At 37.5% G+C, this 14,103-nt stretch overlaps 1 protein-coding gene across 7 annotated transcripts in view; it reads right to left on the bottom strand.

The window, feature by feature from the left end:
* dtnbb (dystrobrevin, beta b) overlaps positions 1-10,093 on the bottom strand; it is a 47,945-nt gene extending 37,852 nt beyond the window's left edge. For 2 of the 7 annotated variants that reach the window (XM_022210471.2, XM_022210470.2), the window contains exons 1-5: positions 9,870-10,093; positions 7,137-7,177; positions 5,007-5,074; positions 4,704-4,784; positions 4,357-4,570 (exon numbers count right to left, since the gene is read on the bottom strand). In XM_022210471.2, the coding sequence (XP_022066163.1) occupies positions 4,357-4,570; positions 4,704-4,784; positions 5,007-5,073 (362 nt within the window). In that variant the 5' untranslated portion in view covers position 5,074; positions 7,137-7,177; positions 9,870-10,093. Of the gene's footprint in view, positions 1-4,356; positions 4,571-4,703; positions 4,785-5,006; positions 5,075-7,136; positions 7,178-9,714; positions 9,771-9,869 lie in introns of all 7 variants that reach the window. The other 5 variants (XM_022210468.2, XM_022210473.2, XM_022210474.2 and 2 more) reach the window with 3 other exon arrangements.
* Between the last annotated feature and the right edge of the window lie 4,010 nt (positions 10,094-14,103).

Raw genomic sequence — 14,103 nt, 5'->3', positions numbered from 1 at the left:
AGACAACTTTAAAATTTATTCAAAAATAGCATATTTTAGTCTTAATTTTTTACAAAAAAATTAAAAAACATGCAGTGTTTTTTGCTCTTTACACTGTAAATAGAAGAGAAGAGAAGAGAATGACTTTATTAATCCCAAGGGAGATTTCTGTTGTTAAAGTAGCAAGAACAAAGAGTAAAGTGACAGTAACTGAAAATATAAATATAAATATATTGGAAAATATACTACGATACAACATGCAGCACAACGTGTAAAAAATACAATGAATAAAAATGCACTGAATTGAAAAAATGCAGCATAAAGTGTCAAATGCTAACAATTAAAATATACAGATAATGAGGAAATAAAATTCTTATATTTACTCCACCAAGCAACGCGGTGGAGTTATGTGACGATTGGTGTGCGTTTGTCTGTCTGTTTGTTTATCAACAGTACTCAAAAACAGACAAATGGATTTGGATGACATTTTCAGGGAAGGTCAGAAAAGACACAATGACCAAGTGACTAGATTTTGGCAGTGATGTGGCTTATAGTCTGGATCCACGGATTTGTTAAAGATTTCTGGATCACTGCGAGATCGCGGCACTGTAACTATGTGACCACTATGTCTGCTGCTTGCTAACGACCACATGATTGTGATCCTACTACAAATCCACCACTCCGGATTTATCGGGGCTTTTCTGTCAGAAATAATATGACTGAGCAGCTTTGGCAGACTACTGTGCTCTCTGAGCGCTTTTCTTGTTACTCAGTGCTACAGTTTGTACATGAAGACTACTTTAACTGGTGAATATCTATTTTTTTCTACATATACTAGAATATGTGCTATATTGTTATTATTTTACTTATGGACAAATCTGTGCAATCTAGACAATTATCTGTGTAATGTTAATACTTAAGGATACAGTGCCAATGATGTGTGCAATACTGTTATTTCTACAAGTAGTACTAATGTATATTTTGGTTTATTTCTCCGCCAAGGAACGCGGCGGAGTTATGTGGCAATCAGCGTACATTTGTCCTTCTGTGAATCTGTTTGTCTGTGCGCAACATTACTCAAAAACGGATGAATGGATCTGGATGAAATTTTCAGGGAAAGTCAGAGATGACGAAGGACGAAGTGACTAAATTTTGGCAGTGATTGTGCTTATAGTCTGGATCCACGGATTTGTAAAGGATTTCTGTAGTGATAGCGACAAGGCATCATTATGACTATGACAACAAGTGAACACTACCTCGGCGTTTTGAGCTAATATTAACAAACTGTGTTCTAATTTATTACATTCTTCCATTATTGTCATGTTTTACCGAAGTATTACAAGTTTAGGACCATTTAAATACAAAAAAAATCAAGTAAATGTTTAATTTTACTGTTTTAAGGTAAGAATTCTGGTGAAATTAACAATCTAAGAGAAACAGTATTATAATAAACATAACAGCAGTGAAACATATCAGTGTTGCATTAATTAGTGCATTAAAAATCACTAACTAACCCTCAAATCACAGATGAACATGGATATACGCCGTCATTATTCGGCTGCTTTATTAGGCCGCCATTTTTCTTAAAAATCTTTTCAGCTCGCCAAGACGAGAGCAGCTGCTTCATTTCAGATTCATTTAGCCGCTGCTTCCGAGCAGAGGTAGCAGAGTGCATGAAAGCTCTCCTGCCTAATTCAGTTTGGACCTGAGGGACAGATAGCGAAACCGCTTCCTGTGATTGCGACTCAGTCATTTCCTACAAAGTTTCCCAGAGATACGGCGGCATGAATAATGAGGGAGCGGGACCAGAATGGCCTCGCAGATAAAAGTAAACCAATTGAATGAGGCCCATGAATGGAGAGGGCAAGCAGCCAATCAATTTGAGCGCACAAGGTACAATAATGAGAGAGAGCTTTACGGTCAATAATAAAGCTCTCTGCTCCGGGATGCAACGGCAGTCTGGGGCCCTGGAGCACAGAGGAGGCATTAAGAGCAGGGAGATACAGTAAAACACGGCCAGCTGATGGGTGCTTATTTTACACAGCAGCCTTTTTTTAGCCTTTCTGGATATATTTGCACAGTTCGACATTGATTCTCCTTTTCTGGGCTCATTCCAGTGTGTTTTTAGGATGACAGGGCTTTTATTTTGGTGAACACAATGCTAACACTGTATTTTATGTGTCTGTAATTTCTTTTAAAAAAAAAATTATAAACCTGCCATTATAAAATATACACTTTGTACTTTATTTAACACTTTACTAGGTGCTTTTATTGTGAAATCTAATGCAGTCCAATTGAACAGTTCTGACATGAATTCGATTTGTTAGATGCTTCAGTATTTTCAGTATTTGTTGCCATTTTCAAAGAGGTGAATATTCTACTTTCTATTTATTATTGGGTGAAAGTCTTCCGAATAATGAGGTGGACAAAATATTATTTTAAAAATCTCAAAATATTTTTGTGTTAAAATAATATTATTTATTTATTTATATATACTTTTATATTGTTTTTTTATTTTAAAATAAAATATTGGAACCCATATTCAGAGTATTTTACTTTCTTAGTACAATGCATATTTTCTTTTTTTTTGCTTACGCTTTTTCTACTTATGTTTATATTTTAGGTCATATTTTTCTATTTATGTTTATCTTTATTCGTAGTTTTTTTTTAAATGGGAGCAACTGTAATGTAAGCAATTTCCCCTCAGGGATCAATAAAATATTTCTGATTCTGAATCTAATTAGCAGCATGTTTAGATGTAATGCAGTCCAGCACACCACCACTACATCACTCACTATAATAATAACACAAATTCGAATAATAAAAGTGGCGGGTGAGTGTATGACAATAATAATTAAACTCTACTGCAGCTTATATCATAAAGAAAACTGCTCTGTGAAATTAATTTTATTCAAATTTCAAAGGGAGGAAGTCTCATTTTGTTCAAAACCCAAAGATAAGCTAAAGAGGAGCAGCGAATCCTCACACAGGGGTAATAATAGACATATTTTTTGCATAATAAATGGATTAATATTTTAGTTTGCTAGTTGAGTGCAGTATCTTGAGCTTGTCTGTTAAATAAAACTCAGCACATAAAGTATGAACAATCCACATGATAATGAAACAATCTCAGAGAGTCTTATTGGTGTCTTGGGGTGGATTTTGACTCATGACCTCAATATCTCTAAAATCCCGATTTTGGTGCTGACAGAAGTTAAAAATACACCCTCAAGGCCTCTAATACTTTATCTACTCTCTTTCCACTGTGCTGATGTGTATTTCTGGAGTAAGACAGCATGCTGGATGTAAATAAACAACAGAAAAAGGTCACGGTTGATAAGCATCCTAATCTATATGCAGTTAAAAAAAAGGCCTAATATGATTCTCTGCACCTTTAAGTAAATGCATCGCTTGTTAACGTTCACATTTACACGCAGAAAACAACAGATTGGACAAAATATGACACAGATTTGACGTTCTTTCTCCTTGTCAGACACAGATTTCCTAAATTTAGTGCTGTGGATTCAAGTTTTATTGATTTCATGTTGAATTGATGCACTTTTTTCAAATAAGCCAAACTGGTCTACACATCCTAAAACTTTATGCTATGTATAGTCACATTTTTACGAAGCTTTGGAATGATATTTTTAAAGACCAACCTTTTCAGCTGGGCTTTTGATTGATTTGATGGAAGTTATTTATTTATTACTTTTCTTAGAACTAATTTCATTTATTGATTTCTTCATTTCTTCTCTTATTTACATATTTTAGTCGATTTAATGCATCATTTACAGCTGTATTTTTATCGTTTTGTTATATTTTGTTTTTACACTTCTATTTTGCCCTTCAACTATTTGTCTATATTTTAATAACATCTATTTTATTTAACAATTTTTTAAAAATTTGTTCCTTAATTTTTAAGATTATGTTGGGAGGTTTTCGGGTTGTAGTTGTATCGCATTTTTATTTCTTTCATCTGTAAAGCAGTTTGTGTTACAGTTCATTTGGATGAGAAGTGCTCTGTAAATAAAGTCTGACTGATGTATTGATTTTTGATGAAGTGTATGCCATTAACACTTTTTACTCTTTTGTTGTTGTTTTTTTGTTGTTTTAATTTCTTTGTAGGGGACAATTAATACCTGAATTGAGCTGGGTTACATTTGTTTGTTGACTAGCAGTTAAAATACTATAATTAGTGGGCAGAAAAATCTTTAAATTCACACAAAATGTTTTTTTTCAGACTTTCAGACTCACTGCTAAATACTCGGATGCACTCCAACTGTGTGTTATCATCTGTGTTTGCTATGAGTTTTACCCAGAAAACAGAAAGCAGAGGGGTTTTGGGAATCTGTTCGTCTGTGTTCACCTGTCTCCTACCTGTCATATGTGGCCACCATGAAGTTGAGCAGCAGCCCGATGGACTGCTCCACGTTGATCTGGTGGGTGGTGGGCAGCCGCTTGTTGAGCTGGTAGTAGATGGAAGACAGAATAGTCTCCAGCCGCGAGACATTGATCTCAGCGTTGTGGTCCAGCGTGTTGAGCCCGTTGTCACGAAAGGCTTCGATCATGTTCCAGACATCCACCAAATGAACTGCGGAGGGGGCGAAACAGACGGAGCGTGATCAATCATGTCCGTATTCGTGTTTAAACAAATGATTCTGCTGGTTCCACCGTGTCACAGCGGCTAAAAAAAAAGATGAGAAAGCCTTCAGGAATCTACTCACGGTTGCATCTCTTCTGCACAAACCGGAGCTTGCAGGCAGTCCTGTAAGTCGACAGTCTGATAACGTCAAAGTTCTGAGCTCCTGCAAGACAAACCCAGAAAAATCAGGCATGTATATTTGACAAATCTACTACAAAACTCTCGCAGATAGCAGTTCAATGAAATCAAACGCTTTCCAAACTGCCTTCGTGTGGGAGGAATCATACGTGTGAGGGACCACGCATCTCCTGTGCAACTTCCAGCCAGTCAAAGAATCACACGCGCTGATTGTAGATAGTGAAAAAGAGATTTGGACTCCACTCACTCATTTCCATGAAGAGCTGTCTCTTCTCCACCATGGCCTTGCCTCGTTTGCTGCCTTCCTCGATCATTCTGTGGCACATCAAACAGCAGAGCATGCAGCGCTCACTCCTCAGACAGCAGCATGCTCATAAATGCAACACACAGCTCCCTCCATTGTCCAAAGTTATTCAGATAAGAGACCAGCCGGACGGATTCACATTCAGCACATATCACGCATGCAACTGAAGGAAACAGAGATATAATAGATACATATATGATTTTTGTGGACACAGCAAAACAAAACAGAGCCTGGTGTTCATTTTATCAACGGAGGACACACAGTCAGTGATCTGTTCCATGGTTGGAATAAATGAATGAAACAGCAACATGAACTCTTGAATAAGAGTGCACCAAAACATATAGAATGTTCTTTTGTCTTGATAATTCACACCGTGAATCAAGGACTGAGTTAGTCATCGCACTAGCTGATTCCTTTGTGAAATGATGCAGCTGTGAAATTACATAAATTGAACCCTCTGAATGGCAAAAACCTGTCATTTGGTTTGAAAGGCAGCTTAGCTTTAAAAAAAAACACCGTTTATCAGAGGTAAAAACAATAGAATGGTCAGATTTTCAACTTTATGAAGCTCCTTGAACTACTCATCCACTGCGCTGTTCCGTTCTGCTGCAAAAATGATCCAAATCTCAGCTTAAAATCCTGATATTTCATCAAACTCGCTTCATTCTGCATGTCTTGTTTTCAAGAAATCGCTAAAAAAAAAAAAAAATGCAATGACTAGGTTTGGTTAAAAACTAAAGACTCTGTGCTCTTCAATGCAACAGAAAAACTATGAATGAGTCAGTTGCAACTAAGAGTCATGTGACAAAAATTCGTGGACTTTTTGGGCGCCGTAGGATGAACTGCAGGATGTGTTTAAACATAGTGGATAGGAGACAAGTAGTAAAGTCTCTACACATGTATAAAGAGTAAAAACAAACAAAAGAATAAAAAATGAATATGTCTGGACATGATTCCAGGTTTTTCAATTTTTGTCAGATAAACACTCAAAGAAATTCAACTTTCAGTCTTTTTTATAGAATTTATGGTGTTATATCTGCATTTTTCTGCTCAAAAGACGTGTTTGAGTCTTCTCTACTTCTAGCTATGATTGCGCTGTTTCCATAGAGATGCAGGATTTTATTTCGCAGTGAAAAGCGAGCCCACAGCAAGTAAAAATATGATGGGAGCAAATACAAGGCCCTCAACCTGCTCGGTGTTCAATGGGTTAAAAGTCTAGAGTAATAATCAGACTGAACTGGTCACAAACAAAATAAATAATGCTGTTTCTTTATAATTAAGGTCAAAGCAATAGCTCAACATTATGGGAAATGACCTTATTCACTTCTTGCATATAAATATAAGAGCAAATAAGCTTTTTCTCATGTCTTAGTATGAAGCTACGGCCAGCAGCTGAGGACCGAAAACAATGGAAACAACCAGCTCTGTGACCTCCAAAGCTCTCATTATTAACATATTATTTATTCTTTATTTAATCTGCACAAATAAACAAACTGCAAATATGACCGGTGGCGGACTTAAGGCGGAATATGTGCAGTAACTTCCTGGTATCTGCACCTAGCCGATGCATTTAATAATATTCCTGTAAAAAAAAAAAGCCTGCAGCTATTCCTTTAAAACATACTGACAAGATGTATTCAGTAAAATGAACTGCAGAGAAAAAAAAAAGAAAATCTGTTTTTGTAATGTTGTTTACTAATCATAAACAATTAGTAGTAACGATGCAGACACCTCATCTCTTTCATACCGAAGAATCCACATCTGTTGAACACCGTTGTGCCTCTTCAAAAAGCCTGTTTTTGCTCTAAGTCATACTTTAGAAAGAAAAATCCTCTTTGAAACGCTACAGGTTTCCTTCCTTTATTCATTTTTGCTTCAAAAACGTGTCCTCGGGGCTTTGAACGCTGCGCCACAAGTTAGTTGTTTTCCTCAAACGGCATCATTTTAACTTGAAACAGGTGCATTCAGCCGGTGTGAAGCTTGTTCAATTTGAATTTTGCATTCAATAAGACACTTAATTCTCATTATACGTGAAATTGTTGGCACAGAATCGAGGATTTCCAAAGTGCTTACCTGCCGCTGCCTGAATGTCAAACAAAGTGAAGCCCTGAACCCTGCAAAGAAAAAGAGACATTGAAAACTGTTAGCGAGGGCGTCTTTCCACACAGATAAGCTGCTTGTAGTCGACTTTTAAATGAGTAATTAACACCTCTCCTCTCTCTGGCTCCTTCAAAGACTTCATTAACTCTCAATTTGTGCTTTTCTGCCCCTTTTCTTTCTTTCTTTCCTTCCTCCTCCTCCTGCAGAGATGTATATCAGTAAGCTCTGGATGGGTTAGCTCTCCAGCGCCTGTGCTCTGTGCGAATGGTAATTCTCCATGACATCGCGCTCAGCAGCCACTTGCATCCTTGTGGGTTTAATGACACCGAAAGGAGCCGCGTAATGATGACGGACGCAGAGGCGCATTACGGGCCGGCCAATGAGTGACGAGTGCTGGGAGGAAACTCTGGACCGTCCGAGCGCCTCCCCGAACATGTCTGGATGGCATGGAGGATGCGTTCACTGACCAGGAGATGAGCAAAGCAGCAGAGCGTGACCAAACAAGGCCCAGGAAGGAGTCTAACTCTCCATCTCTACGTATAATGTACCTTTATTTCCCTTATAAGCCCTATAGAGAGTCTCTCCTCACACTGAGCTCTACTGTTACGTGTCAACATCCACATTCCACAACACTTGGATAACACAAATTAAGAAGATTTAACATCCTTTCTTCTTTTCAGACACAGATTTCTAACATTTAGGTGTTGTGGATTCAAGTTTCTACTGATTCTATGTTTCATTTATGCTACTTTTTCAAATAAACTGCTCAGGCCTTCTCAATTTAAAACTTTATGCTATGTTTATCAAAAATTTTTGCATGATGTTTTTAAAGACAAACTCAAAACCTCCCTTTTTTAGTCAGGCATTTGAATATTAATATTATATTTATATCTGATCAGTATTCCTACTCAAACTAATTTATTGATTTATTTTTTATTTACTGCCTTAATTACATATTTTAGTCTATTCAACAAATCATTTATGAGTTTATTTATTATTATTATTGTCTTTTTATATTTTGATGATTTTCTTCTTCTATTTTGCTTTTCGCCTATTTATTTATATTTTATCTATTTATTATTTTATTTTATTTATCGTTGGCTGTTTCCTCATTGCATATGTTACTTAGGACAGTGTTTTTATTATTTTCTAATTCTATTTTTTATGGAATTTGACTTCCATTTTGCCCTTCACCTAACTATATTTTAATAAATTAATTTTATTTTATCTCATCTGGTGTTTTCTTCTTATCCTTAACATTTTTGCCTCTTTCCAGTTAAAAAACCTGCAACTCTGGCTTGTGTTTAGTGGTTTTCATTGCTGATTACAGGCTCCAACAAAGGACGAGGCTCTTAGTAACAGGTTTTATCATAAAGGCTGCACCTAATGCTCATTTCTAATACCAAATAATCATTTTTGCGCTTATAATTTCCCACGGTTCAAGGTGACACCTTTGTAATTCCACAACCCAAACTCCCCTTAAAATGCGCGAGAGAAAAGCATCTGAGAAACCAGAGAATATTTATTGTAAATGACTGATTTTCTGGGGGTTTTTTCTCCTCTTTTGAGCACCCGATTGACTCATCCTCGGCTCATATCACGAGCAGCAGATATGGCTGCATTTCAAGGCAGCAATAAACCACTTCAGTTATTATTTGTTAAACAGAACTGCAGCCCTGTGGAGCGAATCATGAGGGCAAAACGTTCAAATTCAGGGCGCAAAGGGTGAGAAAAGACACTTTGGAAATAAGTCTACCAATTCTATATTAAGTGGAGCACAAGCAAAACTATTTTTGGACATTTTTTTTGGTTTTTTTTTTTTGACTGCTGCACTTTGGGGAGAAAACATTGGCGATGCAGTGGGAGACCTAACAGGCACATGTCAGCAAAACACCACAATGGCTTATTGTAAATATGAAATTCATGAGTAGGCAACTAACAGGATGCTTTTCTTTCTTCTTCTTCTTTTGCACTGGAACATGTAAGCAGAAGTTGATTCCTTTTTTAAATGTGAGATAAGGAAGCAAGTTTTTAATAATTCATGACAGAACGAATCCACAGCCAGTGTGATGATGTCTGTGATAAAACTGTGAATTAATGGCACATTTACGCACAAACACTCATTAGAATTCCAATGTGGTCAAGTCAGACTGTGCAGGGCATCATTACAGGCCTGGAAAGGTGCATTTTCTCTATTTTTCTCCCTCTACTGTAACCGCACCTTCAGCTCCGAGGTAATGACAACATCCTTTGAGGCGAGTCAACATAAGGACTCGGTTGCTGCAGTATCTCCCCTCCGCTGATATCATTCACTTCTCCGAGCCTTTGAATTCTCACTGAGCGACCGCAACACTTAAAAAATAATCACTTCTGGAGACACAAACGCAGCCATATTGCTGATTTAACTGCCTATTTACCTTATTTCCGCAATGGGCAAATGTGTGTCGTGATGTGCTTTTTCCCCCCTCTCTCATCATCAACAAACAATAGCAAGCCAGCATCTTTTTCAAACCGTGCTTCGAGGAGGCAGAGAGCAGAAACTGGCCTTTACCGGAGGAAAATCACGCAGGTTGCGTTTAGAGCATCATCATCCTCCTCCTCCTCCTCCTCCTCGGCGGCAGCAGCAGCATCAGATGGGGAGGATAAGTGTTACAGGGTGAATTAAGGGGGGTTTATTTCCTCCGTGATTCACAGCCGCACTCTCACCTTTGATTAAATCCACGCGCGTCTCCGCCGACGTTACAGCTGTCCGGCCGATGAGGAACCGCTCGGACCGTCCATCATCTCGTTTCCAGCTCCTTCCCCTCCGTCTCATTCAGTCTTGGCAACTGCGGTTGTAGCCGCACGCAGAAATGTACGAGCGCCCCGCTACGCTCGGCATCACCAGCGACCCAGCGGCAGAGGACGGCAGAGCGCAGGAGGCGCCGAGATGCCATGCGCGGACACCTACTACACTTTTACGCATGTGCGCATCACGCTGGTTAAAGGCGCACCAGACTTACTACTATCACTGCTGCTGCTCTGAGTTATGATCCTCACCACAACAGACTGGAAAACACTGATTTGTACGGATTTAAAGGGATAATTCAGCAATTCAGTGTGGCACAAAATAGAGTAATGTTGGTCGTAAATGATGCTCAAAGTGTCCTGCCAAGCTCCAACAATACTTGAGCCTACATTTCCCAGAATGCAACCTCTTTCCTTCTATCGCTCCTTTTAAGTTTAAAGCTAGTGTATGCAAAAACATCCATACTAAAACTGAGCAATATAGTGAAAATGTATCACAATAAAATGTATTACTTCAGGCAAAAATCATTGAAGTTTTTTTTAAATTAAAAAACTACCTTAGTACTGTCACTGCTGCTGCTGCTTTGAATTATGATCCTCAGCACAGCAGACAAAAACACTGATTTATTTGGATTTGAAGGAATTAATTCAGCAGTTTAATGTGCCACAAAGAGACAGATGTTAGTCAAGAATGGTCAAAAACGTCTAGTGAGTCAAGCCTCAGAAATACTTAATCCTACATTTCTCATAATGAAAGACTCTTAGCTGGCTACAAAACGTGTTTACCAGCTGTGATACTTGCCAAAGGGGGCAGTACAAACTATTAACTCTGCAGGGTGCCCAAACTTTTGCAGACACCATTATTGTGTTTTCTGTTATTTTGAAAGTGTAAATGATGGAAATAAAATCTAACTTTTTTTTGGCATATTATAAGTATGTGTCATCTGTAATTTGATGCCTTTTGGACATTTTTCCATCTTTCCTTGGCTTTTTTATGCACATTAATACATTTTTTTAGCTGGGGTGCCCAAACTTTTGATCCCCACTGTACATTCAAAATAAAGTTAGCAGCTTACCAGTGTAGAAGAAGAACAATGCAATCAAGGCAGTCATTGGATGAAGGAGCAAATGCTCCTGCCATTGATTCAGACTTTAAACCACACTGTAACAAGTTTCTGTAGTTTTTACAGTAATATTACAGTAAAATGACCAAATATGTACTGTAGAACCTGTTTACAGTAAGTTGCTGTAGAATGTTTTACAGTAAGCTTACAGTAAGATAATTCTTACTGTAAAAATGATCCTACTGTAAATGCCATCACAGTAAAAGGGTACTGTATTTTTTGTCAGAGTAAAAATGAGATGACTGTAACACGCAATGCTGTACTATTTTTATACTGCAAATTAATTAGTTGTAAAATATTACATACTGTAAAATAAACACTTTTCTTGTCACAAAAATTTCATTTATTTTCTCATCTCACTCAGCTTAAACATTTTTCATAGACACACACACACTTCCATATATATACAGATATATACCTTTCGCTCTGCATTTTTCATTTTGTAAACAACACTACATTTCTGAACATATGAATCCTTCCACTTTAAGTTATTCAGACAATGTAAAGTGCATTTCCTGGAATTATGTTTAGCCTTTCATGCATATTTTAATAATTTTTAAATGATTTATTGTTTGAGGAGATAAACTGACTGTTCGTCCAGTGACACTATAAGGGAACAAAGGAGTTGTTGATCAAAACAATGCAATGTGTGCAAGTATAATATTGTTTTTTATTTGCTCTGAGACTAGCTGACAAAGGCGTCCTAGTAAAGTTGATTCAGTTCAAAAATATTCACAGAAACATCTTTATAGAGAGAGCTGCCATACAGAGTCGATATATATATATACACTCAACAAAAATATAAATGCAACACTTTTGTTTTGCTCCCATTTTTTATGAGATGAACTCAAAGATCTAAAACTTTTTCCACATTTCTCTCAAATATTGCTCACAAATCTGTCTAAATCGGTGATAGTGAGCACTTCTCCTTTGCTGAGATAATCCATCCCACCTCACAGGTGTGCCATATCAAGATGCTGATTAGACACCATGATTAGTGCACCGTAAGTTTGTTTTCACTGCAATACAACTTCCTGCACCTCTATGGAAACAGCAAACTAGAATTACAGAGAACACAGAAATGAAATGTGCAGTTTGACATAACTATAACACCATAAATTAAAAAAATACCCATTTTTAATTGTTTGTTTTACACAAATTAGGCATAAAAATGTAATCAACATGTACATTTTTCCAAGTGTCCACAAGTGTCACCAATAATGGAAAAACGTAGGTCTTTATGCTCTAGATAGGTAAGCCAATTTACATTTTTACAACCTCTTTTTTCTCTTCATATCAACGATAGAAAAGTATTTCACCATGCAGAAGGTAGCATTCAGCAACTTTCTCCTCTGTATCCTGTTTTTTAACCTCGGTTGCATTTATTTTATTAATAATGTATGTTTCACTGTCCTCTTAATCTCTCTAGTTGTCTCCTCTGTGCTCTGTGTGAACACAGCCTGCACTTCACCTGAAAAGTCTTTTTGATCATTACAGGATCAGGTGCAAATGGTTAAATAGGGCATGTGCGATAAATTGATTTGACCTAAATATCTCATACATTATACACGATACTTTTCTTACACTGATGGAAAGTTGAAGTCTTTCTTTTTCTCTAGTTTCTCACTGTAATAATGGTGTCATTTTGGCTTTTTCATCCCCCGCCGGCCGTAGGCACGAAGGGGGATATTGGCGTGGGCACGTCCGTCCGTCCGTCCGTCCGTATGTAGGTATGTACGTACGTCCACATTTCGTTTCCGGAGCATATCTCAGAAACTACTGGAGGGATTTCATTCATATTGCACCCAGGCCATCTCTATATAGTATAGATGTGCCTTTTGGGGTGCATGACCTTGACTTCATTTTCAAAGTCATAGTGAGGCACTTCAAATATTTTTTGGTTTCCGGATCATATCTCAGAAACTAGTTGAGGGATTTCACTCATATTGCGCACACTAAGCCTGTTGGTAATGTCGATGTGCCTTTTGGGGTGCATGACAGTGACCTGATTTTCAAGGTCATTGTGAGGCACTTCAAATATGTTTTTGATTCTGTTTCTGGAGCATATGTCAGAAACTACCTGAAGGATTTCATGCATATTGCACCAACACCACCTGTGCATAATGTAGATCTGCCTTTTTTGGTGTATGACCTTGACCTGATTGTTTTCATTGTAGTGAAGATGTGAGGTGTATCGTCCGGTATATATTATTATTTCTTGCACTTAGAGGCACTATATATAAGGCGGGGGATGTTTCAAGCGGAGTGTATTTATTTTTTTAAAGGGAGACATGGATTTTAAGCCTCAGCATTTGGGGGTAAAGAGGGATAAACGCATCCCTCTCTTTGAGCTAAGCATCAGCAAGGAAACCAAAACACATGCAATTTTTCCTTTTCATTCTTTATTCATAATAGTCTATAACTTTTGATAAAATACACTTTGTTTACAAGTGCTGATTACTATATTACATTCACCCGGAGTTTAAATGGAGACAAAAGGACACAGACATATTAAACAAATTCACCTAGTGCCAAACGTGACATTTTTTAAAAACGGTGGTGATTGCCCAAAAACCCTGCCCCCCCCACCCCCACCCCCACCCCCACCCCCACTGCACTTCTAAACGCACATCAACAAGTTACATTAGTAATAGTGGGGACTGCTGCCCGATTCATGTCTCAGTCCTTATTAACAAAGATTTCAGCTGCCTTTAGGGTTGTGATTGAATAGTTTTGCTAGATTTTTTTGCAGTGCAATCCAGTCCCCACCTCTACATGAGTAAATACAGCATTCTAACATCACATTCAACCAAATAAAACCTAAATATTCACGGTGGGGTAACATTAAATCTGTGTTAACAAAATCAAATATTGGTAAACCAGTTTTAGTGAAGTGTCAATGCTAAATATGTGGGAACCCTTCCAGATGCTAACCCTAATTTCCACAAGACATAAAACCCAATTTAATAACAAACACATTTAAGAATGGATTCAGATTAATCCACTAACTTAAAAAAAAAAAATGGTGC

The sequence above is a fragment of the Acanthochromis polyacanthus genome, chromosome 1 (genome assembly GCF_021347895.1).
Source record: "Acanthochromis polyacanthus isolate Apoly-LR-REF ecotype Palm Island chromosome 1, KAUST_Apoly_ChrSc, whole genome shotgun sequence".
Lineage (NCBI taxonomy): Eukaryota > Metazoa > Chordata > Actinopteri > Pomacentridae > Acanthochromis > Acanthochromis polyacanthus.
This window is presented reverse-complemented; position numbering and strand designations above follow the sequence as displayed.